Below are 23,087 nucleotides of genomic sequence, written 5' to 3' on the forward strand. Positions count from 1 at the left end.
TTAGAAATGTATAGCAGAAAACAGAGAGAGGAAATTTTATGGTACTTTGTAGTAACAGATGATTTAGGTTTAAGAGCTTTGTAGAATTTTGGTGTTGAGATTCATACTTTTTTAGTGAGGTTGTCTTCTCTTTTCCTATGAAACTCTTGAATGATGCCAACTCTAATTGTTTTCTTCATATCCTCATTGCTATTATTATCGCCTTATCTCTGACACTTTAAATTCTAAAACATCCATTTCCCACTTTGTAAATGTTTTCCCAAATCATTCATGAATGTCTGGGACTGAGCCTAATCTCTGTTCTTTAACTCTGTCAGCTTTCTGTGATTCAGCCTTTTAAAAAATTAACAAAACAAAAACATTAACACTACATCTTCCAGATTCAATAAGAAAAATCTTTGATTCAGTTCACAGTTAAAATGAGACATAAACAGTACATCAAAGTACTATTGTTGTGCTTCAACATAGGGACACATTTGTGAATACATTTGTTCAATAGTATTTTCTCTTCACTATGTGTATCCAAACATTACCATGGACCATCTGCTAGAACAGGAGAATCATTTCACTGTATAGGACTATATTTTGAGTTGTTGTTGTATTATAAAGATCTTTGATACTATGATTTTCCCCAAAGTGTAATTAATAAGACAACCAAATTCAGCATAAACTTAAGTTACTAGCTGTTGTTTGTAGAGTAAGTGGTCATTTCATTGGTTTACTGTTTCAGAGCCCTTCAAGTCTGACCCTAGCCAACAGGTCTAATAGATTATTTTGTCTACTGACAGTGCCTAGCAAATGTCTTAGTTGTACTAGATGTTCAAGTATATGTTGAATGAATCAACAGAAATTGTGCATTCTTGATACAATTTCTGACACCTGTATTTAAGATTTAAATTTGATAAATGAACATTATAAGATTAAAATAGATAATCTTAGGTATTTTTGTTATTTAATTCTCAAGTGTACCTTTCAGTCTCTAGGTATTTACACAGGGAGTGCAACAAGCCGTGCCTTGTCCTGAAGACTGTTAAACGCTGGGAAGGGGCTGGTGCCGTGGCTCACTAGGCTAATCCTCCGCCTTGCAGTGCGGGTTCCAGTCCCGGTCGGGGTGCCGGATTCTGTCCCAGTTGCCCCTCCTCCAGGCCAGCTCTCTGCTGTGGCCAGGAAGTGCAGTGGAGGATGGCCCAGGTGCTTGGGCCCTGCACCCCATGGGAGACCAGGATAAGTACCTGGCTCCTGCCATTGGATCAGTGCGGTGCGCCGGCCGCAGTGTGCTGGCTGCTGTGGCCATTGGAGGGTGAACCAACGGCAAAGGAAGACGTTTCTCTCTGTCTCTCTCTCTCTCACTGTCTACTCTGCCTGTCAAAAAAAAAAAAAAAAAAAAAAAAAAAAAAAGGCTGGGAAGGATGGGGGAATAGAGAGTCTGGACAATGGGCACTAAGTCAGAGTGAGATCAAAGGAATAAATTCCCAGTGTTCCATGGCGCAGTTGGGTGACTGTGGTTCACAGTGTGAGCAAGTGGAGGAGCGAGGTGTTGGGACCCAGTCATAAAGTAATATCAAGGAAAGGGCACTATTAATTGTTCTGATTTGATCAGTACACATGGTATGCATGTATTGAAATGTTGCACTGTGGCCCATAAATTAATGCAGTTATTGTTAATAAAGACAATAGGGGTGTATATATGGTTTCGTTCCTGATTTTAATGGTAAGCAATATTTCAGTTCAACCTTACTATTCAATACTCCATGTACAAAAATCAGGATTTTCTCTTGACAGAGCTTTTTTTGTTTTTGAGGTATCCATCACGAATTGAAAAAATCGACTATGAGGAGGGCAAGATGTTGGTACATTTTGAGCGCTGGAGTCATCGTTATGATGAATGGATTTACTGGGATAGCAATAGATTGAGGCCCCTTGAGAGACCTGCACTGAGGAAAGAAGGGCTAAAAGATGAAGAAGATTTCTTTGTAAGTAGCAGATTTTTTCCACTTGCTAATTTTGCTAAATACATAATGACATTTTTAAAGATTCTGTTCAATTTTATGAAAACCTGTTTTTGTTAAATATGTATTATACATTGTTTAAAATAGGATTTTAAAGCTGGAGAAGAGGTTTTGGCTCGTTGGACAGACTGTCGCTATTATCCTGCCAAGATTGAAGCAATTAACAAAGAAGGTATGTGCTTAAGATGATCTGAGACTTAAACTGGAATTGATAGTAAAACTTCGTTGCATTTCAAATTTTAATTAATATATGTAATTGTTGCATATGACTTCTCCTTCTCTTGGTATTTTACTGAACGAACTTTCTGCTAGTAATCATTTGGGAGCATCTAATTTGTTCTGTACGTAGTACAAATCAGACGGCACATGATTTACTGCTGAAGTAAACTGTTGGAAGTTAACAGAGGTAAATAGTTGTTAGTTTGTCTTCTATTACATGCATTTTATTTCTACTTCTCTGTAGTTTATGCAAACTATTTATGTGCATCTCAACCAGAGTGCGAGGAAAGAAATGGAAATTTGAATCGGTTCAACTCCCAAGTGTGGTGCATGCAGTATTTCCTGAAGAAAGGGTGTGGAGCTTGATCGGTGTGGACATTTCCTTCACCGCATCTTTCCCCGCTCCCTTCCCACGAGTTCCTGTAGATAATTCAGTAAATGTCCTCAACAGCCTTTTTGAATGTTTGATTCTGAACAAAAGTTAACTGACATGAATAAAAATACTGAAAATAAATCAGGTATTTTCGTATGGCGTCAAACTGGGAAATCTGTTCCACATATCAGGAGTTTAAAGTACAGAACTTGTGAACTGATTAATTTGGAAAGATGTGAAAAATTAAGATTTAAATTATTGAAAATAGTGAAAAATTTTATGATTTTAATTTCTCAGCTAAAAACCTCATTTAAAACAGTTATGAGATGTTCGCAGAAGTATTTTTCAAGTCGGTAATGTATTAGTTTTCTATTAAAATGATTGTTTAAACTTGACCGCTTACTATTTTTACTAAGGGACAGCTTCTTGGCAAGAAGGGCGTTTAGTCTAAGTAGGGGACGTTTGTTTCAAATTGTGTGTTGGGAGACAAAACGTTAGCAGGATCATGAAGGAATAAAAAGGCTTTTCTGGCAGAAGATAAGTGAGGTATGGAAAAGAATAGAAGTGAGAGATACGTCATTTTTAAGGAACTGCAAGTTGTTTGGAGTGAAGGATACAGTTTTGGCAGTTGAGATTGGAGGGGAGGCAAGGATTGACACATGAAATGTCTTGTAATATTGCTGAGGATTTTGATCTTTATTTGGAGGTTATGGGAGTCATAGAAGAGATTTAAGCTGAGAACTAAACTAATAATAAACTTGAGAGAAAATAGGAGGTAAGAGAACTTAGACGAGGAAGGCATTTAAAAAGGGCTATCTTGGGCACAGACGTTGAGTTGGCAGCAGGTTAAGAGCTACTTGGGATACCTGCATCCCAGTTCAAATCCTGCTGCCTCTGTTTCTGATCCAGCTTCCTGCCAATGTGCCTGAGAAGGCAGTGGATAATGGCCCAAGTACTTGGGAGACCCGAATGGAGTTCAGTCTCCTGGCTTTGGCCTGGTCAGAAAGATTTTCCTTTCTCTCTCTCTCTCTCTCTCTCTCTGTCTCTCTTTCAAGTAAGTAAATAAAAAAAGAGATACTAAGGAATGTTAGTTGTGAAAAATTAAATCATAGTCTAATTAGAAATCATGTTATGACTTTACAAAGACCTTAATCCAATTTGTTGTTTTAATGAATTGAAATCATGAATATGGCTAGGATCCAATTACCACTAGTTACCCTACTCCAGAGATGGGAGGCATCTTAGTCAATAAGTATGGAGGTTGTGTCTCCTTTCTAGCATGCCCTGTGTCTCACCCTCCCTTCTGCCTCTGCAGAGCTGTATTGATGGAGCTTGCATTCCTGAGTTTACTCACGTTGGCTCCCCAGTGTGTAGTCCAGAGCCTTGCATGGAGTAAGCAGCCTCTGTAACAACTTGTGGAAGAAAGCAGGAGTGAATCTGTTAGATTGGCTAATAGGATCTACCAAAAATGAAACAAAGCAAAATTAAACAATGCTTTCTACTTTAATTAAGAAAAGTTTTAAGTGTAGAGAGCTTTGGGGACCTCTCTTGTATGCCTCGAGTTCTGTGGGTGTGGGCATGTGCACACAGAAATTTGGAAACAAAGCCACCCTCATGCACTAACCCATCCTTTTTGTCCGCAGAAAATCACCTTCATTAGAGGAAGAGTAGTGATACTGATCATCATCCTTGCCATTTCAGGAGAGGTTTTCAGTGAGCTCTTAGCAAAATATTGGCAGATATTATTTTTTTAAAAATCTCCACCAGAGGTGTATTGGTTTTGTGATTTCTATATGTCCCATGTGATGGATGAGCCTGCTTCCTTTCCCCTCAAAAGAAGGAATCAAAAAAAAGCAAAGTAAACCCTTGATTCAGTGTAAAAGTAAAACAAAAAGAACAAATGTGAACATTTAGGTGTTTGTAATACAACTTAAAGAAACGAAGAGAAGGGGTAGTCAGTGTGGATTGGAATGGTCAGGGAAGTTTTCAGATTCAGGAAGGTATTTGAGTGGGTTGTAGTTAGGCAGACATGGGAAAGGAGAAGGCATCACAGCAGATAAAATAGGAGCAGTATGAGCAAGGGCAGGGAGGGCTCAGTGTCCAGATGGGCTAGGGAGCAGCCTGGCTACCCTGGAACGCCCTGTTGAAGAGGTCAGACAGGAATGATGGTGGAGCAAGGCATACGTAGGGATTGGCAGTTGCAGAATTTTGCCCGTGTGTTTGTTTACTCCCTTGGTATTCACCTTGCTGATCATTTTTTTCCCTGTAACTTGGGTCTAAATCTTCATTATCTTTGATATTTAGCATTAGACTAATTATAGAAAGTTACAAAATCAAATGATACTCAAATTGCTAAAAAGAAAAATCTTTTTGTGCATTGGCTTTGGTGCCAATTTTAGTGTCATTAATAACACTGATTGCATGTCTTGTTTATATTTCTTTTGTAAAGGCCAAGTAATCTGTTTGTTGGCCCTCTGCCCTCACTTGGGAAGTGGTGGAAAAACATTTATCTCCGGGATAGAGAAACATTTGCATTTCTTTGAATATAAAACCTATGTAATTTTTGTGTTTTTAATAGTACTGGCTCAAATTGACTTCAGAGCGTGAGGTGATAATCAAAAGTGAATATGTTTCATAGTGGACATGCAAACAGAATGTTGAGCCCCAAGTGGGTGAGTTTGAAGGAAAGGCAGGTGGCTGGATGAGACCAGGTGTGAGTGGTGGCTGTGCTGCTGCTTGGCTGCAGCCTCACCCTGCACTTCCACGTCCTGATGCACACTTGAAGAAGTTCATCTAAATGCGTTTTAAATTGTTTTCCAGTTTAACAATCTGGGAATCTGTAATTCTTATTTGCCAGTTCACTGCTGATTCCAAAAGAATATTTCTTTCCTGGGAAAATGATCTTTTCCATGTATCAGATTTTTTTCTGTGTTATTTATTTTGAAAGAAGCTTTCAAAGAGAATAATAAGTCCTATGGAAATGTTATATTTTAATAAATAATTATTTTTATCAGACATTGAAACATACTTATGTTATTATGTATTGAATTTCAAAATCAGTAGAAATCAGGTGTACATGCAATTAACTTATCAAGACTTAATTTGTGCACTTTATGAGGGAAATATTAGTTGTTTTAAGAGGGAAAGAGAAAGTAAACTTAAAAAACTTGATGGTGCTCTTAAAAGAGCTATATGTATCCAGTATTGTGATCACAGAACATTTATTTATATTGGGTCACTATTTGATAGATTCTAAGCGTTGCTATCAGGTTGAATTACATTTTCTAATGCTTCTGACTTGCTCCTGTTTCAGGAACATTCACAGTTCAGTTTTATGATGGAGTAATTCGTTGTTTAAAAAGAATGCACATTAAAGCCATGCCCGAGGATGCTAAAGGGCAGGTAAGAGTATTCAGTACCTTAGTTAACCCACAGGGACGTCTTCTTGAATGGTAACTGGAAAAAAAAATCCAAAAAAATACTTTATATATGTTGTTTTTTAAGTGAACTAATTGTAGGATTATGTGCTGATAGCCCCAAATAGCAGCAAGAAAAAGAAGCTTAGGATGTGAAGTAAAATACACTTGATAATTGCTTCTCTGGTTTTAGACCTGCTAAAGTTATAGGTCACTAGTTTCTGTTCCAGGTGAAATCCCAGCATCCTCTAAGCTGGTGTTGTCCTATCGACCCAGCTGGATCGTGTAACCAGCCTATGGGAAGTGAGGTAAGTGCCTTGTTTTAAGTTTTGGTTTTTTTTTTTTTTTTTCTGATATATAGTACCATTTACAAGGTTAATTTTTTTAATTAAAATTTTGCATTAAGTTTCTTTTCTTCTTTCCTTCTACAAGTCATTATTCATCTCCCTTTAAAAGGCGCTTACCTTATACTCTAGGCTGTTTCAGGTAGGGCTCTCGGAGTCCTGTGCTGGAAGCAGTGTGTTATGTGCCTTGTCACTGCTCAGAGCGAGAATAAACGGTAAGCATGTGAAGGAGAAACTGGAATGCACTTAAAAACCATGACTCCATTTGTTGATTCTGTCTTCTGAAATGCAGGAAAGAAGAGGTGCCATTAGCAATTTTAAACATTTTCTTGTATATTCTGCTGTTATTTGGGATTTTCAGCACCTGGACCTACAATTATTTTAAGATCTTAAAAATAATTTATAAAAATAACTAATAGGGAAATATACTACATATTTGTTCCATAACATGCAATGAAAAATGTCATTCTGAAATGTTTTAAAATCACTTGGTCAGCTACAGTCAGTTGCAAATATTTAATAGTCTAGCAATGTATATTAATACATTAAAAAATTATGCCTGAAGAAATCTCTAAGAAGTGTGATTGTTTTAAATTACTTGGTTTTCCAAATTTTAATTATAAAATGATTAGCCATCAGTTTTTCCTCGGTTCATATGGAGATGCAATGTAAGATGAAAATGCTTTTAGTAATGAAAGTGCTTCTGTCTTTCTACATGTATGTATAAATAAAATGTTCTTTTAAGCATTCAGTGGTGTGATTTCTTGATTACTGTATAGAAAAATTGAAATGTTGATTGAAATGTTGGGAATACTCTTTAAGTTTCATCAAAGAAAAATCTTGTGGGGGATTAAAAATTACTATTTTTCTGTTTCTGACTTGGCTTGGTTACTCAGCTGTTTCTGAAATGGCACCAATATTATTGCCTTAAGTCCCCCCAACCCAGTTGGGGCACTGAACCAGTTTGCTTTGTTGTAAAATTATAGGTAGTAAAATTTAAATTTATTGCATGTTTTGAATATTTATTCTTAACAAGTATGAAGGGACTTCAAAAGTGTCATGGAAAAATAGAATTAAAAGTTAAAAATATGTAAACTGTATTTCTCAACATAACCTTCATCAAGTTCAAGACACTTTAATAGGCAAAGATACTAGCCATTTAGCCTATCTATAAAGAACTGAGGGACCTGGGAATATAACCATATCAATGAAGTCTTTTTGAACATAATTAACTGAAGAAGAATGGATGATCTTTAAAGATTTTTTTAAGTTTTGAAAGTGAAAATAAGTCAGAAGAAGCCAAATCAGGATGGCAAGGTGAATGCTTAATGATTTTCCATCAAGATGCTTAAAACTTGCCCTAGTGTGATGAGCAGAATGAGAAGGAGCATTGTTGTGGTGAAGAAGGGCTCTTGTAACGCTTTCCCAGGCTTTTTTTCTACTACAGCTTTAGCTAACTTTCTCAAAACACTCTCCTAATCAGCAGATGGTATTATCCTTTTGGTCTCCAGAAAAATTAATAAGCAAAATGCCTTGAGCATCCAAAACAGAACATAACAAAAAAACTGTTGCCATGACCTTTGGTCTTGACATGTCTGCCTTTCCTTTAACCAGACACTTCCATATCTTGGTAACCATTGCTTTGATTGTGCTTTGTTTTCAGGATCATACTGGTAAAGCCATGTTCTTCTCCTGTTACAGTTCTTTGAACAAGTACATCAGGATCTTGATCTTACCTGTTTAAAATCTCCATTGAAAGCCCTACTCTTGTCTCCAGCTGATGTGGGTGCCAGTTTTGGCACCCCTTGAGTAAAATGTTTACTGTACTTAATTTTTCAGACAGAATTGTGTAAGCTGAAGTAGTTGAGCTGTCTATGGTGTTGGATATTTCTGCTTTTACTCTTCAGACTTCTTGAATTAGGGCACAAACAAGATATTTTTCCTGGCAAATTGATGTGGGTGGTCTGTAGTTGTGGACTTCATCTTTGGCATTGTCTTGTCACTGCTTAAAAGGAGTTGTCTGTCTGTAAGCTGCATTGTTCTCATCAACTTTTCATAAAGCATCTATGATTTCAACACTTTTCTTCACAAGCTTCACAATTTAATGTTTGTTCTGGCTTCAGTTTTAGCAAGATTCCTATTGCTCTGATGGGGGTTCTTTTTAAATGAATTGGTCTCAAACCTAGGTCCTGTTCAGAAGTGTTATAACAAGTTAGTATTTGATTATTTTATTAAAAGTATTTTGAAATCCATGGATAGTTTTTTTGAAATACTTATTTTCCATGAACGATATGAAGACCCCTCCTGTTTATCCACACCATGTTAACATTAAAGTGGGTGCTGGGGTGGGCATTTATTTAGCCTAGTAGTTAAAATGCCAGTTACTGTGCCCGTATCCAGTATTGGAGTGCCTGGGTTTGATGCCTGGTTCCAGCTCCTGATTCCAGCTCCCACTAGTGCCGGCCTTGGGAGGCAACAATGACAGCTCACATATTTGGGTTCCTGCTCCACAAGTAGGAGACCTGGATTGAATTCCAAGCTCCTAGCTTTGGCACAGCCCTGTCTTAGTCATTGTGGGCATCTGAGGAAGGAACTAGTGGATGGGCGATCTCTGTTTCTCTCTCCTTGTCTCTACAAATAAATAATTTTTAAAAATCTATGCAAACTGTAAAACTACTAAAAGAGTTATTTGAGTATTCAGTATTTAGTTTCTAATTTTTCATTCACAATTTTTACATACATTAAAATATTGATGAAATTGTTTTTAAAAACTATTCCCATTTGTGGGCTTTTTTTCTCTTCCTGCAAGTTTTTGACTTGATTTTACCTTGACAGTATGCTAAATCAACTATTGTTTAGGCAAAACACAAAGAATCCTTTCTGATTATCTTCTAGATTTTGAGTACCTTTGGAATTCATTTATAAATATGTGCAATAAAATTTCTTTTGTTAAACTGGCAAAGAATACTGTAGTAAATAAATTCAGTTTTCCAAACTTTCTATAGGTTCTGTACAAAATGTGACATAACAATTTAAAATATACAAATTATTGTTTATTTGAATCAGTTGGTTAATAATTCCTGTGTTCAGAGGTTACCTTGGGATCCTTTAAGAGCTTTTAATGGATTGTTAGCTGTACCTCTAGACTTTTCTCACTGAAATAGAAGATATGATAGACATGTGAACTGCCCAAAAATGTAATTTCCCTCTCTCCTTCCTTTCCTTTTCCCCTTCTTTTACCTAGTTTTGAGCAGAATGGCTGTGTTGATACATAAATAGCTATGAAACTGGCCTAATTTACAGTATGAGGATTGATTCCTCCATCTGGTGTCTGTCTTCTTACAGTTAATTCTGATACTCTACCCTATAAAGCATAGGGTGAGGATTGAACCATTATAGTCTTAATTTGGAGGTATGTAACAAAGGGAAGTTTTTGTTTTGTCTCCTATTCTTTTCAAGAATTACGGTTCATAATGATACATTGCCAGGTTCTCTGAAGACAATATATAGTATACTGAGAGCACTTTCTTTTTTCTTCTTGAAGGTGTGCTAATACAACATTAATGTTGTAACTCACTAGTGTTAACCATTGTGTCCTAAGATCCTTTCCTGTTTCCTGAACATTTTTTGCATGTGTTTTATTGGATTCTTAAACCAAGTCCTCTGACATAGGTATGGCTCATATTTCCATTTCGTAGTTGAGGCAGTTCGAGACTTAGAGAACTGAGTGACTTAACGTTTCCCTTCACTCTTACAGGCTCTTTGAATGCAGATTTTTGACTTCAAACACAGTGCTCTCAGTGCACTGCTCTCTTCTGTTGTCTACCCAGAAACTGGAAATGTATCGTTATGAACTGTACTTGAAAAGACCACGTTTCAGTTATTCATACAGTGAAGGTTTCCTACTTAAAAATGCAAGAGCACATGATGCTGCAATGTCGCTGTGACAAAAATTGCATCACCAAGGAGCATTTTTTAAATGACATAAAAAGTAGAATATGGTTCTCTTCTAGTTTTCTGTTGGAGCCATAAAACAACTTGGAATGGACATCACTTGACATTTTTTGGTGTTTCTCTCACAAGTTAAACATTTCCCCATGTGGAACCCAGAATTAAATACTCTGGCTTTTAGAATTAGGGAGCCCGCAAACGTAGGTGCCACGCGCTGCTTCTTGGGCTTTCCGTCACTCTTTTTCCCAGTGCCGTATTCTCTGACTTCAGTGCTTCTGTGTAGCGCGTTTCTTTCTGCCTGGAGTACCTGTCTGCCCCTTTTCTGCCAGCCTTTTCCCTGGCAGATTCTTGCCTGCCTTCAGTGTTCAGCTCGTCTATTATTTTCTGTGGCACCTTCACCAGCCTCTTCAAAAATTAGTCAAAGTAGTAAAAATTGATCATTTCTGTTCTCTCATAGTCTTTTGTTTATTCCTCTAGTATATCTCTTGTCACAGTGTCCTACAGTTAATTTTATTTTCTTACAAATTCCTTATGAGCAGGACCAGTCTCTTATCAATGTTGTTTCTTAAGTACTTGGTATGTTTCCTTACATACTTAGCAGATTACTCCATTTAAACAATGCTGAATGAGTGTGCTAGGTGCAGTCCCGTGATGTTTTCAGTTCGTCTTAGTCATGAGCGATGCATAGGTTTTGCTTGTTTGTTTTGTTAATGGCTTCTTATCTTTCTATTATTTTCAAAATGGATAGCCACCAACCTACATTGCCTATTACTTAGTTTTGTTAACCTCTAGTGCTTCTATCTGTTCATGTAACTCATGGATTGCATTCATTTGAGGTTTTGAAATTATTTTTAGTTGCTAGCACTAGGAGTGTAACATTGTGTGCATTTTGGATGACTGAATCAAACATTTCTCACTAGGAGTGTAACATTTATACATTTTGGTGACTGGTCTGTTTGACAGAAGTTGGTGCTTCTTGTAGATTAACTCTGGGGATATTACAATGTTTGTTTTTAAAAATAGCTTTCTAATTGTGTAAATTAGCTTGTTACCACAACTTTACACTTCTTTACACTTTTGCAGGTTTTTTGCAATAAGCATTTGTAGTGAGAGGTACACTAGTAAAATTTACTTAGCGATAGACTAAATAATTAACACCAGAAAAATAAATATTCATACCTCAAAAGTATAGTAACTAATACTGACCTAGGAAGTTGTAGAGATAGAGGAATTAGTTGGAGACCAATTGTAAGCTTTATTGTAGTCAAGTCATGTAGCCATTTTTTTTTTTCCTTCAGTAGTATTAAGCAATTGTGATAAATTGGTATCCAGACTTTAGCTTTAGAAAATAATAAATCCATATCCTGAGTTTTATGAAGTCTGTTATAATTTGGATAGTACATTGTTAGAAGGAATAGTTATTTGTCCATTGGGGATATATTTCTTTTCATCTTTATGGAAATGCAACATGAGCATTTTTCTCTTTTATGGTCCATTGTGCAATGGGAAACAAATGCATTACAGCACTTAAGCCCTAAAAAGGACTAAGGTCATGTAATAATCCATATTTGCTATAGGCTTCCTCTGTTACTTTGGATGTTGTCCCTGTAAAAAATATTTTAGAGAAATACTCATTACTGAATATTTTTTGATTTTTGGAAGGTTGTACAGTCCAACTAACCAGTTACATTGTTAAATTAGATACTCTGTTGATGATCTACTGTGTAAATATAATTAATTTGATTTTATGTGTTTATGGGAAAGTAGCTTTGAAAGTGTGATATTTATTTTTATTTACTCATAGTACATTTTGATCGGTTTTTAATACTTCACATGTTTTGTGTTTTTTCTTTGGAGGACTGGATAGCTTTAGTCAAAGCAGCTGCTGCAGCTGCAGCCAAGAATAAAACAGGGGGTAAACCTCGAACCAGCGCCAACAGCAATAAAGATAAAGAGAAAGATGAGAGAAAATGGTTTAAAGTACCTTCGAAGAAAGAGGAGACTTCAACTTGTATAGCCACGCCAGAAGTTGAGAAGAAGGAAGAGTTGCCTGCATCTAGCGAGACATTTGGTACAAGATACGCTCTTATGTTCCTTCCTTATGACACTGGTAAACTCAGGTAGTAAGTTAATGAGTCCCTTAAACCTGTAACATTGAACGTGTAGTTAAATTATGAGTTTTTTTTCTTCCCATAGTGTGGCAGGTTGACAGTCTTCAGATAGATTTGAACATTAATGGTATAAAATGCGTACCTGATATTGGGTGCCCTCAGTATTGTTGGTAGTAAGATTTTGTTTGTTTTTTCTTTATCCTTTTATATATTTCTTTATATATTCAATGTATAATATGGAAAAAGCAATGTTTTTTCCTGATTTTCTTTTTTAAAGAAAAGTGCTTAGCAGTCATTTATTTCTTATACATGTAAATCTCTCAGTATAGAGTAATTTATGTTTTCTGAAATTCTCATCAGATACTAGATTTAAAAAGTTAATATGCAAAGCATTTTGACCATTTTGGTAATTTTTTAAAAAAGAAATCATATGTTTTAATTTTGGATTCTACTGAACTCTCATATATGTGTTCTGTTAAAAGTAGGACTTCATGTAGAGAACATTCCAAAGATGGTCTTTCCACAGCCAGAGAGCACATTATCAAACAAGAGGAAAAGTAATCAAGGCACCTCATTTCAGGCAAAGAGAGCTCGACTTAACAAGATTACTGGTAAACTACAATGATTCTTTTTCGGGGGAATGGAGGGTTTGATTTTAGAGTAGTTTATTTTTAATAAAGTAGAATGCACCTTTGGTGTAAAAATGAACTGGTTAATAAGAAAGTTTTTCCAGTTCTTCAAGGTCAGTGTCTTAATGTTGTCGGCTTTTCTATTGTAAAACGTTTATCTTCTACCTACCTCACAGGGATGTTGTGAGGATTGATAATGCTACAAACTTAGAAAGTTTTGAAATCACCTTGCTGGTAGGAGTAGTTTCTATAAGAAATACATTATCTACTTTTTCTGAGGTTCTAAATATCTTTATGCAAACATTCTACATTTAGGAATAGAACAATATATGGTTGGAAAGATGAAAATCCAAATGAAATTCAGTTTCTGAATCTGTTAATTCCTAATGTAAAAGTACTTCTTTAAGTTCTTTGCTTTCTTTTCTTTTCTTTTTTAAAAAATTTCTTTCAGATTGATATCTAGAATTTGGGCTTATTTCCATATGTTCCTTGTAGTTTAGGAAGTAGCAGTGCTAGGATATGGGAAACACTGACAATTCTAACTTGGTTACTGTTCATAGAGAGAAAAATTGAAGTATTAGAATGGTGCCAATCATGAGGCTCTGTCACTTTCAAGACTGTTTCAATTTCAATATTATTGTCTTTAAAAGCAATTATGAATGTACAAGTATTTTATTTTTCTGAGTATGTTTTAAAAGGGTAGTTTAAATACTTTAATGATTCTTATGTTCTTATTTTAAGGACAAAATGGTTTTTAGTGCCTCTGGTCTAATAAAGCTGTATAAACTCTGTTGGCATTCATTCAGTTAACTTGAAGAAGTGTGGTTTCATTGGCAAGATGTAGGAATAAACATAAAATATACATTTTGACCATTTTCTGAAAATAGGGAATCTCTTGAGAGTTGCTTCTGGAGTGAGTGTTCATCCAAGTGATTACAAGTGATTTCAACAGATGAAAATAGGTTCTTTACATTCATTTATATTATTTTTATACCTTTCTATGATAAAGAATGCATTTGGTCCCAGGACAGGAAAGATTTCAAGTCAATTCATCCATTACACCTTTTCTTCAGAAACTGTAAGCCTTGGGGAAAACCAAAATTTTCTCTAAGTGGTCCTTCTGACAGCGACTTGAGACTTTAGTTTTGCCTTAAAACGTGGAACCCAATGCAGTCCGCTGAGCAGAAGTGGAACAGTACTTGTAGCTGTGTGGATGCAGAGATTGGACAGCACTGTTGGAGGAGTCAAGTTCAAGGAAGACAAAGGTGGCACTGACACAGCACGACTGCCAGCTGACCAGCATTGTGTTTATTTTTTTACCTTCAGTCCGGATGACCTGCTTTCAGTTTCAGTTAGTGTACTCTGAAATATGTCTGTTCTTGCGTGCCTTACCAGGAGATTCAGACTCAGCGTTTAAAGAAGTAAAAAAGAAAACAGTTGATGCCACATTGATCATTATCTCTGTGAGGCCTTGAGAAGCCAGTAATGGGGGGAAGAACTTTTTTCCGTGTGCCTGGAGTTACGGTCCTGGTTGTTCAGAGATGCCCTGTGCCTTTTCTGGAGGGACCTTCTCTTCACGTTCCCTGGGGAATCTCAAATGGCATTTGGCAGAAGCAGCAAAACATAAGACTTTATGAAACAAACCATGGTGATCTTTTTCCCTTTATATACTCAGGAGTAAATTCTTTTAATGGCACATTTCTCTTCATCGACTTCTAATTTCTGCTTGAAACTGTATTGTGCAAAAGACAATAGATATTTTAATGTTGTCTTAAGTGGTTGAAACTCAGGCTTGCCTCTGTACAATAAATTTCATATGCAGCTCATAAAAAGAAATGGTATTGAATATAAAATAGCTGTTTTACTCTAGAATTATGGCATCTTTTAACTTAATTGAGATCAGCTATATGTTTCTTCTGGTCCCTTTGCTTCCAAGTGACTGGGGCTAGGGGATTATGGCAGCTTACCCTCATGTAGTCCTCTCTACTCCATTGTATTTTATGTTTTGAATAATTTTAGCTGAAAATAAATAGATGAGCTATGGTTAAGTTTAATTCATATATTCACTTTTCCTGTTCCCTTCCCCAAACACACACCCCTACAACTGTTCCAAACCTGGTATGTATAGAGAATAATACAAGAATGGCTTTTTTCAAAACTTCCAAATAGGTAAGACAGTGAAAATGTAGTTGCACAGTATATATGAGAGGACTTCAAAAAGTTTATAGAAAGATGAAATTCAAGATAATGCAGATGTTTGATGAGCTGTTGAAGTCTCCTGTGTATGTGTTCTCCCAGGTTCTTCCCATTATGCAGAGTGCCTTAGAGATTAATACAGAACATTGGTTTATCAAAACCATTGTTTTTTAGTCTTACCTATTTTAAGTTATAATCTCAATGTTACATATTCAGCTTTCCAAGAAACCTTTTGCTGAAATCAACATTTGGTTCTAGTATTACTTTCAGAATATAATTTTAATGTGTGAATTCCTACATAGATCCCTACCCAACTTTAGGGTATAGTCAAGTTGTATTGCCTTCTAGACAGATAGCCCCACCTCATGGGGTGTTTGGGGGCACTCTCTTTTTCCTATTAGTTATGTTGTGAACAGCTTCAGTAATAAATGTGCTATTACTGTTTTATTATGTTATTAGTTGCTAAGTATGCTTCCTTTGGTTTTCTTGGCCACCTTTGAAATGACACATCAATGATTTTCGGTGGCCTTTTATGAGCAAGGTGGCCATAAAAAGTACAAGGTTTATAGCCCTGGCCTCATTGAAGGTTCCTGACTGGCTTCGCAAATAGTTTATACCAAGTAAATGCCTTTTATTTATTAATTGAAGCAGAGTTTAATCTTTTTTGAAATTAATTATGTTTATTCCAGAGAAAATATTCTGTCTTCTAACTTTGAGAATTGACATTCATTGGGGAAAGCTAGCACTTCCAATTTTTTTTCAGTATTTATGGAATGAAATTATAGTGTTAAGTTCAAATGTTTTAAAAAGGATCCATACTTTTCCACTTTTCCTCCTTTTTTTTTTTTTTTTGGACAGGCAGAGTGGACAGTGAGAGAGAGATAGAGAGAAAGGTCTTCCTTTTGCCGTTGGTTCACCCTCCAATGGCTGCCGCGGCTGGCGCACTGCGCTGATCCGATGGCAGGAGCCAGGTGCTTCTCCTGGTCTCCCATGGGGTGCAGGGCCCAAGCACTTGGGCCATCCTCCACTGCACTCCCTGGCCACAGCAGAGAGCTGGACTAGAAGAGGGGCAACTGGGACAGAATCCGGCGCCCCGACCGGGACTAGAACCCGGTGTGCTGGCGCCACAAGGCGGAGGATTAGCTTAGTGAGCCGTGGCGCCAGCCCATACTTTTCCTCCTTAACATTAAATAGAGCTGCCAATGTTTTTAGAACTTTTTTAAGTAGATAAGATGCAGCTAGGTGTAGCAGTAAACAAAGAAGTCTTGAGTGAAGGTACCCACGTGAAATTAAAAGTAGCGAAGATATTTTAAGCTAAGAATAATGCAACAAACAATCTTGTTTTATATTCTGTGTGTTTCAAGGATTTAACCTGTCTTGAATATTCTGTATTTTATTTCTCTTGTATAAGCAAAGCCCACATTATAAGTACTGGCATTCTAAACAATCTTATTCTGGGCATTAAGCCATAGAATTTTACAATTTTACAGAATAAGCGTGTGTATGTGTTAAAGGATATCATTAGGAATAATATTTAAAACCCACACAATTATGTAAGGAACTCTGAAGTTTTGATGCAGTCCCTTGACTTAGTAGGGGTGTTTGTAGTTTTGAAAAGTAAATATTTGAGAATATTTACTTCATGCTTAGAAAGTGTGGGAGATTTTAGCTGCTCAAATTTTTGGAAAGTTAATTAGGATGAAAATCAGTATTTTTTTCTAATAAGCAATTTCTGTACAATTTTTCTCAAGGTTTGTTGGCATCCAAAGCTGTTGGGGTGGATGGTGCTGAAAAAAAGGAAGACTACAATGAAACAGCTCCAATGCTGGAGCAGGTATGAAATGGTAGCATTTGATTTTTTTCAAGGTTCCCACTGGAATGATCATGGAGCTATAGTATCCATGCAGTTGAAATTGACATTTGGATCAGATATGGGAATAGACAGCTAATTACTTGATGATACATTTTTAACTTTGCCTTCTCTGAGATGTACAGATCAACTACAGACTTCATTAGTATTTGTTTTCAATAGACTGGCATTATAAGCCATTGTCTCTAAAATTTGAAGGCCTGGAGACAGGTATCCCAGGGTATAAGCTTCCAGCCGGATCCCCTTTCACTGGCTTACATAAAGACCCTTACACAAATACTTTTCATTTGTGAGTTAAAACAGGGTTTTTTGACATCTAATAAAGCTTCTTTTGTAAGAAGTTTCTTTTATAACAATTGGTATTGTTAGACTATGTGTTTTATGAATTGATCAATGAGCCATACATTTTTGCTAGGATGTATATTTTAATAACTACAAAAAAAGAATTTAAAAAACTATTAAGGGTCTGTCTTTAAACCACCTAATAGAGGAATTTAAAAATGAAGGTGGCAGTTGCTAGATTTTGCCTTGGCTACCTTCAGATTCCCACAGTACTTGTACATACGAACTGTGCATGCTTTTACATTCTCTAAGGGCTTAATTCTTAGGCACTGTTAAGACTAAAAGAACACAATAATAGCCATAACTGGATTTCCTTGGTTCTCTTGTTTTAAAATCTGAGCCTTAATGTAGTTTTAATATATCCTTTTTGTATTATTTTAATTTTCTTTATTAGTAGACTAATAAAGAAGACTTTAAAATAAATACCTTTTGCTCTTCTCTATTTGCGTTTTAAAGAGTAGTCTAAATTTAATTGATATTGTATTGAGTTTTTCAGGGTTATTTTGGGCCTGATTTGATAACAGTGTGTTGTTTTGGTGCCTCCATTAATGTTATATTAAATCAATGGTCTTTTAAATTGATTAATATGTCAATGCATCATATCTTCTGATTTTCTGTGATCATCAGACGGTTAAGTCTTTGCCGTTATTGTCAGTATATAACCAAATTTTAAATGACTTTTTTTTACTGTGTACTACTATATTCAACATCTCAGATAATAACAATATTTTGTATATTCACCACTGTTTATGGTATTCTCAGAATGCGATAAATCAGGGACTTGGGTAATAAAATGTTTCTGGAAAATTCATTACAATGTCAATCTTTCATTACGCACAATCCTGCTGAGCTGAATGTGGTTATGAGAATTACTTATATATGTCGAAGTTAGTGTAAAGGACAGTACACATTTCAGAGAGAAGTACAGAAAATATTTTGAAATTGGGGTTAAAAAAGAAGATAAGGAAAATTGAAAAACTCGGCTATTTCTGTTTGCATAATTGAAAATTTTGAGTCCTTGCCAGTTTTGTAACAAAGAGACCAATAATCGTTAATGAGAACTTTGTAAATTATTTTAGATTTTAAGGAACATCATGCTGTTCCTTTATTTTTTGTCATTCAGGTTGATTTCAGTGTGAAAATGTTTTGTAACCAAACTCTTGACTTTTATGCTATGTGTTAGCCCTGTTACAGAATTAAAAAGCCGAGTTATAAAACTCTTAATTATATCTCAGTTGGTTTCAACAATAAATCTAAAAGAGGTATTGATTGTCATTAACCTCTGTTGTCCTGAGTTCAGATGTCACTTGTGACATAGATTGATAACAGGCATGTAGCTAAAACTTCATGTGCTAATGGATTTATTTATATATTTTAAAAATATAAATTTTGTGGTCTTGAACCCCCATTCTCAGATTATTAACTATAGATTATTTAATTGTATTAGGGAAATGTCATGTTATACTTTTTGGATAAAATTTGCATTAGATGCATAATAATTCAGTAAGTTTTTAAAAATGTTAATTTGTCCTTGTTTAGAAGTTAAGCATCTTATCAAGATATTAATTTAAGTTTAAATCTTGTTTTATAACTTTGTAACTTGAGAGTAATGGATGCTGTAGTGATGTCTTTCACGTATGTGAAGAACAATAAAATTGTTTATTTACAAGTAATGGCTCTAATTACTTTTCTGGCAACACCTTTTATGATAAGCTTAGCAATGCTTTGCCTTTATGGAGTACTTTTTCAAGTGACTAATCTGCACTTATACACATGTATAATGAGTGAATTCAACAATAGAAATAATGACAACTGAATGAATGTGACACTTGACCCTTGTATGTGGTATGTCCAACATGCCGTTTATAGAGCATTCAGAAGTGCCCTACCTAATACCAAGTGTACACTTTTTTCCCCACCAGAATTTGAGTGCTTTGTTTATTAGTGGGAAGAGAGTGATTTATTTGGTTCCCAGACACTGGTCTTTCATAGTCCAGAGAATGACAGACAACAGACCCAGTGTTCATCCCTCACAAAAGATAGGGAAGTAAAAAGGTTTATTGGGAACAAATTTCTTGTTCATAGTTCTTAGCAACTTGACTTTATAGTGGCCGATATTAGTATAGGTTTAGAAAAAAATGTGTCTTCCATATATTGCTCTCCAGTAAGTATATATGTCAGAAAATGAGACAGTGCAGGCATTCCAGCACGTAGGCGCAGACTCATCCAGTGTTGCTGTTATCTGTTGTCTTTGAACAGTGGACACATTCACACATACTATACATATGTAGGAAATTTTACTGCCAAATGAATAAAAGTATTCTTTGTGAAAGAACTGACAAAGTTCTAATTTTTTTTTAAAAGTATCAGTTTTCAGGAAGAAGGTAAAAACTCTCATCTAAGAATGCGACGTATTTTGTTTTTAAATCCAATGTTTTTAACTTACACTTTATCTCTTTGGTTGTTTTTTTTTTGTTGTTGCTTGTTTTGTATTGTTTTTTAGTCTTTTAACTCTATATTGCTGGTGGCTCTGATTTCATGATGCGTTATGCTTATGAAACTCTAGCTTTCAGCACTAAGAGGAGTTAAAGATAATGTTTTGTTAATTTGGTCATTGTTTTCCTGTTGAGATCTTTCTTTAAAGGGAAACTGTCTACTTAGACCTCCACATTCAGCTTGATTAAATGTAGAACTCAAAACATGAAAATACTCTTTATTAATCTGATTATTGTTAATGTCATTAGCAATTATTCCAAAGATATACATATCAATTTAATACTGAAATATTTGTCTTATAAGATAGCATTTTATGAGACTATTATAAATAATGTATTTAAAATAAATTTAGACTGAAAGTTGACAGCATCCCTTTAAAGACAGTCTATTCAACTTTTAGTTAATAATTTGTGGGGTTCTTTTTGGTTTTTCATTTGTAATAGAAATGTTATATGTTGCTTAACAATGTTTTTGGATACTAAAGTTGCTTAACAATCAAAATAGAAAACAAGAACAAAAATGAAGAAACCAAAATAAAAATATCAATTTTTTATTATTTATTCAGGCGATTTCACCTAAACCTCAAAGTCAGAAAAAAAATGAAGCTGACATTAGCAGTTCTGCCAACACTCAGAAACCTGCACTGTTATCCTCAACTTTGTCTTCAGGGAAGGCTCGCAGCAAGAAATGCAAACATGAATCTGGAGATTCTTCTGGGTGTATAAAAACCCCTAAATCACCACTGTCCCCAGAATTAATACAAGTCGAGGATTTGACGCTTGTATCTCAGCTTTCTTCTTCAGTGATAAATAAAACTAGTGAGCACAGATTTTTAAAAAATAGTTATTTATCATATAAGATACATTACAAACAGTTTGATTGTAGTAAATATTGTTTTTTTATGAAGTTGCTTTTTAAAATCTTAGCTTTGGATGATACAATAGTGAAGGCTTGAAACTATTTCAGGGGCAGAAACCATCTACATTGCTTACTGATGTGTTGTTCAGAAACTATGCTGCTGGGTGAGAAACCTTACACAGATCCCACTGCAGTTGACGCTCCTCAACTCAAAGAACCCAAGCACAATGAGAGGCCTGATTCATTACAAAAAAACCTCCCCTGCAAAACAGAAACACATTGAAAAAGACCTGTGGTAGACATTTTTACTTAACTCCTAACACTGTTCTTTTGGATATATTTATTGTCACCACCTTTCTGTAAACCTGTGCAGCACATTTTACTCATTCTGATATATAATACAGACTTGTGTTTAATCCTACTAATGAAAGGAGTGCCTCCTTGGTCAGACTTTAAAAAAGATTGTATTGTTTCAGTACCACTAACCTTTCAAGGGTTAACCTTTTTAAAAATAGCCTTTTAACATGGGTTTGGAAATAGCGATGTATGTAGACGATCCCTGTGGGCCCTGAGTTCCTCATATCAGCTTAGTATTCCAAGTTAGAGACACATGAAAAACAGTTATCCAGAAAGTCACTGGTCAAATAATGCCTTTTTTTCCCCCTGCTTGACAAATAAATCAGTAATATAATTAATAAATGAATATGACATGGTTCCTATTTCATATTACATCTTTCAGAATTATTAAAAATGTTGTCATGGAGAAGACATTTATCAATCAAGCATGTTAACCTCTTCCATTCAGTTGCCATATTTTCTACTAAACAACATTTAAAATTTTTTCATCAGTTTTTAAAATTCTTTTAAAATAAGTGACTAGAAAGAATGAGAAGAGAAAAAATTGTTTCCTCATAAGCTTCATTTTGTATGGCATTTATAATGAAATAATGTCATTAGTAGTCACTAGAATGTCATGACATTGGTAAGCACTTTATTTTGAAATTGTTTTTATCGATGTTATAACTACAATATTATAGTAGTTGAATTTTATTCATTTTTTTCCAGTTATCACCATGTCTCTTTTCATTTTGATTGTTGTAAAATTGCTCGTAAATACCCAAGTTTCAACCTCTTTCAAGCATTCTTACTTCCTCTAAATTAATATGAATATATCGTTCTATCTTGCCTTTCCTTAAAAGTCAAATTTTTTGACATGTAGAAAGAGCATATCTCAAAAAAAAAAAAGATTTCCAAGTATTTATGTTGCATCCTTAGAAAATGCTTAAATGGCTCACCAACTTATTTATTAAAAAACCAACAAAAATATATATAAGGGCAAGAATAATATACTCTAACAAATCCCCATCATTTCTCACAGTAGCTACATGAAGTTGTTTGTGTTCAATTTTTTTTAATGAATCAGGCCCAGGCATATGTTTATAAAAATCCATTTGGGGGAAGGAGGATGGTATAATCATTACATTAGTTTTACTTTGGCAAGTAAGTAAAGCACTAACTATAATATAAGATTTTTGTTGCTTGTGCCCCCTTTTTTGCTTAAAGTGTTTAAATTTATAATGTGGCAAAAAGAAAATACATATCTATATATATGTAATTTTTCTTTTATCTTTGCTATAAAGAAACTGTTTCTCCAAAGGAAAAATGTCAATTTACACAACAATTTGTAATTTGAAATTTAAATTTAGTCTATATTTTGGGGGAGCTAGTTGAAAATATTGTTCTGTGTTTTTTTTATTTTTCTTTTTTTCTTTTTTTAGTTCTTGTAGGTTTAAGATTATAGAAGTTTTGATTAACTCTGAATAGGGCACAATTTTTGCCTTTGATTACCTTTGGAAGATGCCATTCCTTGTGGATATCTTACAACCACATCAAAGGACAGAATATGAATCCTTTTCCCCATTTGCTTCCTTAAGTATTTTAAGATGCTCCTGGTATGTATCTGCTTCGTGAACATTGAAGATCTTTTTCTAGGTCCTCCACAGCCTGTGAATCCCCCTAGACCTTTCAAGCATAGTGAGCGGAGAAGAAGATCTCAGCGTTTAGCCACCTTACCCATGCCTGATGATTCAATAGAAAAGGTTTCTTCTCCCTCTCCAGCCACTGATGGGAAAGTATTCTCCATCAGTTCTCAGAACCAGCAAGAGTCGTCAGTACCAGAGGGTAATGTATATTGATTTCCTATAGAACCAAACATAAAAGAAGATAGAGAAAAAACTAAAAATTAAAGATTGCTTTTAGAATATTAAGCGATT

At 35.1% G+C, this 23,087-nt stretch overlaps 1 protein-coding gene across 30 annotated transcripts in view; it reads left to right on the forward strand.

Moving 5' to 3' along the window:
* The window catches only part of PHF20L1 (PHD finger protein 20 like 1), a 76,637-nt gene that overhangs the window by 14,906 nt on the left and 38,644 nt on the right, over positions 1–23,087 (forward strand). For 7 of the 30 annotated variants that reach the window (XM_070075518.1, XM_070075520.1, XM_070075519.1 and 4 more), the window contains 8 exons: positions 1,802–1,973; positions 2,097–2,181; positions 5,915–6,003; positions 12,170–12,383; positions 12,906–13,034; positions 17,000–17,082; positions 20,522–20,774; positions 22,807–22,995. In XM_070075518.1, the coding sequence (XP_069931619.1) occupies positions 1,802–1,973; positions 2,097–2,181; positions 5,915–6,003; positions 12,170–12,383; positions 12,906–13,034; positions 17,000–17,082; positions 20,522–20,774; positions 22,807–22,995 (1,214 nt within the window). Of the gene's footprint in view, positions 1–1,801; positions 1,974–2,096; positions 2,182–5,914; positions 6,004–6,235; positions 6,326–12,169; positions 12,384–12,905; positions 13,035–16,999; positions 17,083–20,521; positions 20,775–22,806; positions 22,996–23,087 lie in introns of all 30 variants that reach the window. The other 23 variants (XR_007918794.2, XM_051844047.2, XM_070075506.1 and 20 more) reach the window with 5 other exon arrangements.

Source organism: Oryctolagus cuniculus, chromosome 6 (genome assembly GCF_964237555.1).
Source record: "Oryctolagus cuniculus chromosome 6, mOryCun1.1, whole genome shotgun sequence".
Classification (NCBI taxonomy): domain Eukaryota; kingdom Metazoa; phylum Chordata; class Mammalia; order Lagomorpha; family Leporidae; genus Oryctolagus; species Oryctolagus cuniculus.